The sequence below is a fragment of the Fulmarus glacialis genome, unplaced genomic scaffold (assembly GCF_000690835.1).
Source record: "Fulmarus glacialis isolate BGI_N327 unplaced genomic scaffold, ASM69083v1 scaffold8457, whole genome shotgun sequence".
NCBI classification, from domain to species: Eukaryota; Metazoa; Chordata; class Aves; order Procellariiformes; family Procellariidae; genus Fulmarus; species Fulmarus glacialis.
In genome coordinates this window covers 1-8795 of record NW_009222541.1, presented here as the reverse complement: position 1 = coordinate 8795, position 8795 = coordinate 1, and the positions used below count along the sequence as shown (strand labels likewise).

At 43.8% G+C, this 8795-nt stretch overlaps 1 protein-coding gene across 1 annotated transcript; it reads left to right on the top strand.

Annotated features, from left to right (window-relative positions):
- Positions 1–142: 142 nt before the first annotated feature.
- Positions 143–1711, top strand: MFSD6L (major facilitator superfamily domain containing 6-like). The gene has a single exon (XM_009581472.1). It carries the CDS (start codon positions 143–145, stop codon positions 1709–1711), a length of 1569 nt encoding a protein of 522 aa, XP_009579767.1.
- The last annotated feature ends 7084 nt before the right edge of the window (positions 1712–8795 follow it).

The following is an 8795-nucleotide window of genomic DNA, read 5'->3' as shown; positions in this document are numbered from 1 at the left end:
GGCCAGCCTGCTGCTCACCCTCATCCCACCCGCCGACAGGGACGCGGGGTACAAGTACTGTAACACCAGCCAGCAGCCGGGTGACCGAGGGGCCGCCGCCACGGTGCCCAGTCTGGGCACGAGCAGCCACAGTGTTTTAAGCATGAGTGCTGTTACGAACGCAAAAGCTGTGTTGAAAGAAACGGTGAAAACGACTGCTGGTGTTTTAATAGCAAGCAGAAAGCCAACACTAACCAGTGCAGCCTTCCAGGGATTATTTGGCCTGACAGATATGCTTGAGAAAAAAGGCAGAAGGATTGGTGAAGGTGGTACAAAAACAAATGTCTACTCTGATGGTCCCTCTGGCTGGACAACTTCTGTGGAAGCAGTTAACTGGGAGGCACGAGAGCCAGAAATGCCAGCTCCCTACAGACCTCCCTTACGTGGACTTGAGAAGGAAACAAGCAGTCTGGGTTCTGCTGCGATAGATCTTGCTGATAATGCTGAAGAAAGGCTTTATGCTACTGAAAGTAATGAGCTCTCTTGGTTTAAAACAACTCTTCCTACTGTTGGAGATGCTTATGTGTCTGGAAACCTTTCAGACCGCTGGAAAGATGCTCAGGATGTCAGCTTCAATGCGGTGCAAAACATCTTTCAGGACAGAGAGCATCAGATTTTTCTTATGGTACTGGGTGCTGTCGTGCTTTGGGAGCTGTTGGCTACGTCTCTGGAATGGACAGTGGATGAGAGTCTCTATGAATATCTCGACTTCGTTGACGCGACTGACAGGTATGGCAAGCTGTGGATTTGGAGTTACCTGGGTGCATCTGTAGGTGCCTGCAGCATTGCCATATTCGTGGATCAACTGAATTGCTTCCTCAGCAGTACAATCACCCGCCTCGCTGTCCATTTCTATGGCTATGCTCTCCTGATAACACTCTCGTTGTTCATCAGTGTCTTTTTTCCTGTCCATGTTCCCAAGAGAACTGACCGTGTTAATAAAACCGCCAAAGCCTTGGCCCTGCTGTGGAGCGACAGCCGAGCGATCCTGTACGCCATCACAGTCTTCCTCGCTGGCGCAGCTGGATCTGCGGTACAGAACTTTCTCTTCTGGCAGATGCAGGACCTAGGCAGCAGTGAGCTGTACATGGGGCTCTCTGTGGCCGTTGGGCTGCTTGCTGAAATTTTGCTTTATTTCTTCAAAGGGAAGTTGCTGAGGAGTTTCTCGAGCAGCAAAATTGTTGCAGTCAGTCTAAGCTTCCTGGCAGTACAGCTGCTGTGCTACTCCTTCTTGTGGACTGCGTGGTCAGTTCTCCTCATCCAGATTTTATCCGCCTTCAGTAGCGGTGCTTTGTGGTGGGTGGTTAACATGACGGTGGATGACATAGCCACTCCAGGCATGGAGAGGTCCCTGCACAGTGTTCTCCAGGGCCTCTGCTACGGTGGAGGAGCAAGCGTGGGCAGTTTTGCAGGGGGATTTGTCGTGAAGCACTTTGGCCTGGCAGTTCTCTACAGGGCGTGCTGTGTGTGCCTGGTACTGTGGCTCTTCTTAATCTTAATTGTCCAGTCTAAATTGCCGCGGCAGAAAAAGATCAATTATTCTCGTCTCTTGGCTGCTGATTCCAGCGATATGAGTGACTCTGACGAGGAGAATGAGAGGGACTGGCTGGTAAAAGCTATGAAAGATGAAATCTTTAATAGGAATTGGTCACAACAGCATGGGATCAACTAATCTGCTTGAATGTAGGGGGTGGAGTGGTAACGTGGTATGATGATGATGCCCAGAAATGACCATTAGTTCTACAGTGCTAAATATATACAGTATATATCTGACAGGACAGATTTTTATTTAAAAAATTTTATAAATCTTTTTATTTTCCTAATTTATAGCGTTCTTGTAGTAATTTTTCCTTTTTAACTTAATGATTTTGCTTCCAAAATCATAACAAGGTATTTCAGGTATACATTTGCTGAAATGAATGTAGCTGTTTTTAGTCAAAAAGCAAACTTGAATTGAATTCTTGCTCCCCAGAGCTGATGCTGTGGAAACTGTGAGCAAAAGCTGTGACCTGTACTTTGACACAATTGAATGAAAAATATTGTAATGCTAATAGCACACTAAACTTTTTCAAGGTGCTGTCTGTGAACTCTTTTCGCTGAATAAGGGATGTGAATAAAAAAATGGTTCATTTGCTCTGCTTTGATTTGTAAAATCAGGTTTTGCTACAGACTGTCTGTCTTCTCATGTTTTGGGATTTAAGTGTGCTTCTGCATCGGCATCTATTGGAAAAACCCTACCATGTCCGCTCACAGTCAGTGCCTGCTGGCTGTCCAAATCGAGCAGAGCAGCCTGTGGACTTCCTTGTGTTTATTTACCTAAGGTGGCACCCGGCATTCAGGGTGACCAGGAAGCAGCCTGCCCTCCTGATTTGAGTAACTTCTGTGGGCTGGGAATTAACGTAGGGCAGTATTCATTCAGAAGGAACTTGGCACTGGCTGAGTTGATCTGGTTGAAGCTGGTGATCCTCCTTGGGTCAGTTTGGCCTGAGAGCAGCCCTCTTCTCACGTTTCCTATTTAGAACTAAATCTGTGTCCTGAACAGGGCCTGCTAAGTCTGGAAGGATCCTCAAGCTGCCTTATCTGCCTTGCCTTAAACTCAAAAGCACACAGATTTCAACACCTCTTCAATAGGTAAGATTTGCTTACAAATGAAAAATTGGTGGTCTGATCTCATTAAAAGAGCTGTGTCAGACCTTAAATGGGGCTGGCGGAGAAGCTTTGAGCCTTACAGTCCTTTCAGGTACCATCAAAAGCTGTTGTCAGTTTATTAGGTACTTCCTCGGTCAGGGAACTATATCGTTCCTTGCAGAGGAATAGATTTTTAATATCTTCCTAGTGTTTTACAAGCCATGAGACAGGCAGCTACAAAAAGCTGAATATTTATTTAAATGCATATTTACTATGTAATATGCAAATGGCATTGAAATCTCTGACTCCCCTGCGTTCTGGACTCAGTAGAAAGTGGTTGGAGACAACGAAAAGCAATGCCATTGAAGATAATCTCTTTCTCTGTATGCATCGATTCCAGATTATCTGTACATCAAATGCTTTCAGGGTAATTAGCTCTCTCTTTTCCTGGCACAAATCCACTATGCCATACAGAATACTCTACTAGAATGACTCTATAGATAGAATTGTCCTTGTGCCAAGAATAGCTGGAACTTTTTATTAAGATCTTACCTTCTCCCAGGAATTCAAACTCAAGCTGAGAACAATGTTAGCGTCAAGAATTTATCCCAGCCTTATTATCATATAATACCTCAGGAACTCTAATTACTTGTTAATAGAGCATCTGACTTCAGTCTTGAGTAACATAACTGCAAGCAGCACATTATAGAGCCTAAGTGCTTTTGTGAGATGAACGCTGCAGAAATAGCTGGAATGGTTTAAAATGCAGTTGCTTCTTTAGCTGGAAGTGACTGCCCTCATTTGAAACCAATTAAATGGGTGATATGTGCTCTTATCTGCTTCAGCACAAAATCAGCTGCTGTAATTCCGGTTTTGCAAAGAGAAACCTTGAAATGAAAAGTGCTTGTGCAATTCGTCCTGCGACTGTGGTGGAGGGGTGGTAACAGCTGCCTGGCAGAGCCGTGGTGTGACTCCCTGGGCTCTTACCTCCGTGGTTGTTTTGGCCATGGATGTTCAGATGTGCTCAGCCACTGCCGCTATGAACAGGGAAGATTTAAGGTATGGCCCAAAGCTTAACTTCAGCGTAATAATTTTGCTTAATAAGATTTTTTTTTTTTAATTATTAATCCAATAAACACATTTGGTGCTGATTCAGGGGAGAATCATATTTATACAGTTTGAAATATGTTCTGAATTACAAACCACTATGGAAGTGAATGTGGCAGAGGGCTCGTTCACTGAAGAAATTGCACCAATTTGGTTAAATCATTTTCCACTGAGGTTTATAGGGTTTCTGTGTGTGAGCTCTACATCGGTGACTCAATTTCTTCCTCTCTGGTGGTCACAGACCCTGCAAGCCAAAAGGGTAAGGAAGGAGATGGACTTAAATTGTTCTGTGTGAGACTTCTTTGCTCTGAGCATGGCCTTACTGTTCTTGCAGAAGTAAGAGTGTGCCAAGGCATTTAATGCTGTTGGGAATAAGATGTAACTGAGAAGAACCAAACTGCCTTTGGGGAAAATAGATTCTCATGATGTATTTCCAGCCACATCAGTAGTTATTTTTGCATTACTTTGCAACTATTTGCCAAAAAATTGATGTTGAAACTTCTATTTAAGTTTTTACTCTTAAACAGGAATTGTAAGGTTAAAATTGATTATAAAATCACATGAGATTTTACTGTTTGCTTACTTCACGGTGAGCTTTAAGCAAATTTCAGAGGCTTATATGTAGAAATACTTTTTTTTGTCCCTTAGTGTCAGTCCAGGGTCTAAGTCAAGCTGTGTCCTTCTTCTCTGAATACAATTAGATTTAATTGAGCTCAGGAGGCAGACCATAGTTAGCATTGAGGAACAAGTTCTGCACAATGATGGTCTTTGTAGCTCTTAGATTTTACATTTCACATACTCAATGTATGTGTACTTTGTGAGAGGTTTCAAAGGATCTAAGTAAATCAGTTTTATTAGATGAGACACCATTTGCCAAAAAATGACAAAGGCCTCTTTGCTTATCATGAAACAACTTACAGGCCCTGCAGGTAGTTTCGGTATACAGCTGATGCAGCTGAACTGGAATCTGAGTAACTCATTGCATCAGACACCTTATCTTGCTTTTTAAAAATTTGTTCCCAAGTTATAAGAGAACTGAAATTGCAGATTCTGTCTTTCTGGCAGTTACTTTATGATGGAATATTGCAAATGTTTCTTTCAGCTCCTCTCTGTGTGCGCCTCACATCTGCGATTGACTTAAATAGCGTGGCACTTTCAGAATATGAAATTAGATAAAACTCAGTGGGCACTGATCTCTAAACGTTCATATTTCTTGTCTGATCAGCATAGTAAAATCCTTTCCAGCGTTCTCCAAAGATTTCTATAATTCAGCAAACAACCACAGCATGTTTCTTTGTGGACTGTAATGAAATCTGCCCAGATGAATTCACAGAGAAGTTTTTGTATTTTTGTCATGAGTCGTTTCCCAAAATTGTACCATTTAAGGTAAGTCCATTTAGCTGTAGTTTCACAAGAAGGGGAGAGTGATGTTTTTGAGAGCTGTGGAGTTATTCTGCATGTTCTGAATCTTAAAAGCAAGAGCTCTTCAATTGTCTTTTCTTCCGTGATGGGGTGTAATGCCTCTAAGGCACAATCCATGCTCTCTTCGGTGCTGCTAGTAAAAGTGTTTCTCGTCTCATTCATCTTTGAAGTACAGACAAGACATTCCCACTCTGATTTGAACTCTTAGGTGAATTATGATTACAGCATGATACCGAAATTCTGTGCCTTTATAATATGGGTCCCATATAGACTTCTTAAAAGTATTAAGCAGCTCCTGACCATTACTGGCATGAGCACTAAGTAGTACTAATGCAGGGGGAAAAAAAGAGTCTATCTTGAAGTATCTTGACACTCTCAGCTTGGCATCTGTATTGCTGTATTTATCGAGAGGGAGCCAATGTAAAGGAATCTCTGCTAATTTAAACTATATTTCTCAGGGAACGGATAATTTTTTTTTCTGCATCGTTTCTCCCTGGGGCCTGGTTTTGCTGTAATATAAATGACTTTTCTGGCCAAGGGCAATTTTTTAATTTAAATTGGGTATGTTGAGACCATAAAACTGTGAACCCAAATGTAGAGGTGAGTATGAGGCAACTTTAAAATTAACCTTTGCTTCACCTTTAATACTTAGAAATCTTGCCTGAAGAAATCAAGGAACAGAAGACGTAGTTATCTTATCACGACCTCACCAGTACAGCAGACAGGGAAGTTGTTGGTAACATGGCTTCATTTTTGAAACTTTGAGAACATTTCTACCTCTAATCAGGTTGAAAGGTCAGAACTATGGAGGTAGTTACAACACCGAAAATTTTGTTTGTGTTAACACAGGTTTTTATTGTTAGTAATAGGAATTTTAAGCCAGGAAACACAATCACATGCTGAAATAACTTTAATATTCAAAGCAGGAATTGAGAAACATGAACCTGATTTTTTGACAAATCCTAAGGAAAATAAACTTCTTAAATAACTCCAAACCAGTTATTCTGACATATACATCCCTCCCCAGGAATAGGCATTCAGGTCCTTGGGACCACAGTCCTTTCTCAACAAGTGACAAAATATTCAGCTTCCTTCTGTCATCAAGATGCGCCTAATTGCGTTGGCAGTGAAGGGTCCTGTGAGCATCACCTTGGAAGCATTTTTGAAGACTTGGAATTTGTTGAATGTGCATTATCAGTATCTGTTGTTTGCTGTTGCCTACTCAGGCTGTTTCTTTAAAGAGCTTCAAATGATCGTGTCCATCCCAATGTTCTCCAAGCTGCATTTTAATTCCCATTGTATTTGTCAGCACCTTTCAAGTGCCTGGGAGATTGTATTACTGTTGCTTGGAACTGGATGATGTTCTGTTTATAAGCTTATAATGTATGTGTACTTTCTATTGTGTAGGTGCTTGATTTCTACAGAAGTGACTGTATAGAGGGAAATATTAGCGCTTTTAAGAAATATTCTGCTAGGGCCCCAAAAGCGTTGCTGCTAGTGACTCTCCTTTCATGTAGACCAATGTGAATGTCACCTCAAGACCCATTAAAACTTCTCAGCCGTGGATTCGAGGACGTAGAGCATACCTGGGTGAAGGAAGAACCACAGGGTTCGCCTGTCAGGCAGTTTGCATGGGGCACACCGACTGTTTCTGTACTGTGTGGTGTGATTGATTTGCATTTACCTCTGCAAAATGGATTTGCACATAATGATTACATTCAATGCCGCAGACCAAAGAGCGTGCATTAATTGGATCATAACTCTGTATGACTCTGGACTGTTTGATTTAATCCCATGTTTTTATTAAGAATAAAGTGAGCGTATAGAATGTGTTGAATTCAAGTTGCAGCCCACAGCAGATCTGGCTACTCATGGCAAAAGTAATCCTGTAGACTGAAGAACTGATTAAAATATTTACACGTTCATTTTCTCTGCATTGTGGAGCAATCAAAACAAGGTGAGTCACTTCAGAGCTGAGTTCATAATTATAGTGATGGCGGATGCTCATCATTTAATGAGCTGAGGAACAGCCAGTTGGTGGCTATTCCTACCTTTCACATTTAAACAACCAAACCACAAAATCCTGAAGCGGCTGTGTCCCTCAGCTGGGCTTTGCCTGTCTAACTGGAAGCCTGGGAGTTAAAATTCAGTGCAGCTGCCTTACAAAACTCGGGACATTCCTGAACAATTCATTCGAATAGTGAAACTTAATATTTTTCAAGAAACACTGTTTCGGTTCTGGGGTGGGTTACAGCATCCTTCCATGGCCTCCTGGCTTTGTGTTGCTCCTGTCCAAGAGGTGCTTCTGCGTTCTCCGAGGATTGCTGAGCGAGGTGCTGCTGCAGCTGCTCACAGTTCACCGGCTCGCAGACGCTGCTGCTGCATTTCTAACCCAGAGCGGCAGCTCCCATGTCCTTTCTTAATGCATAGACTCTTAATTTTTGTCTCCTCGTTTTGTTTGTATTCCACAGTTATCCTCAACAAATGAAGCACCATCTCCCTTGCACATGTTCTGGTTTAAAACACTGGACTGGATCAAAAGTCAGCAGCTCCTCTCTGGTTTTTGGAGATGGGAATTCCGAAATTTTGCTCAGATTTATGTCAGTTCCAGTAAGGATGTTTCATACGGATTAGCTCAGCAGCCTGTTTCATTGGGGAGGGGAGCAGCTAGAGACGAGGATGCTGCAAGGTACTGATAGCAGATGCCAGAGTATGGTATTTCTGTGCAGGGGGTGATCCTCTGGACCCATCCCTTGTGTTGCCATGCCTCTCTTTTGCTCACCGATAGCTTATTTTATTGCATTGACTATCGACTTCTAGCAAGGTCCCTGCCAGCCAGGCGGGAGGACAGCTGGGTGGCAGGATGAGAGGGCAGAACCCCGCAGCTGCTCCCCGAGGCCTGGCCCTTACCTCTCCACTGCCATCGCCCCTGCTGCTCTCCAGCCCAGTGGCTTTGTGTGGCGCTTCCCAAAATGTGCTGGAAGGTGTCCCTGAGCCCCCTCGCGCAGGTGATATGTCCCTGAGCCCAGCCTCACCCTCGCCTTGGACTGTGCTCTTGCACAAAGCCAGCGGTGGGGACATCTGCAGGCACGTCCTAACAGAGAAATGTGTCCTAGCAGAGGACGCGTGTCCCCTCCGTGTGTTTTGGGGAAGGTGGTGCTGAGGTGTGTGCCTCCACGGAGGACAGCAGGTTGTAAATCCTCAGTGGAGTAAGTGCTTCTGGTACCTGTGAGTGAGAAGTGTAAAACCCTGCGAGTGGGAGGGTTTACAGCCCACGCCCCATCCTCACCTTCCCCGTAACAGTTTGCTGGGACAAGCCTTCAAGATGGTGGGACTGGTCATTGCTGTGTCCCGCAGGAGGGCCCGGCCGGAGGGAGGAGAGGGGCAGCGCTCATCGCCGAGATCCCCGTTGCTGTGGGTGCTGCCAAGGTTCTACCAACAAACCTTTGAACTTCAGACCAACACATACCTTTGACATTTTTTAAACACTTGCTGTTGTGTTTCTCCGTAGGGAAAAGTTACTTCTGCTGGAAGGCGCCGCTGCCCTTGCTTACCTCCTCGTAATGTCTTTGGGGGGGGCCTGTTTAACGCCGTGACTC

Coding starts and splice junctions, on each gene's coding strand:
- MFSD6L (XM_009581472.1), top strand. CDS start 143: ATGAGTGCTGTTACGAACGCAAAAGCTGTGTTGAAAGAAACGGTGAAA.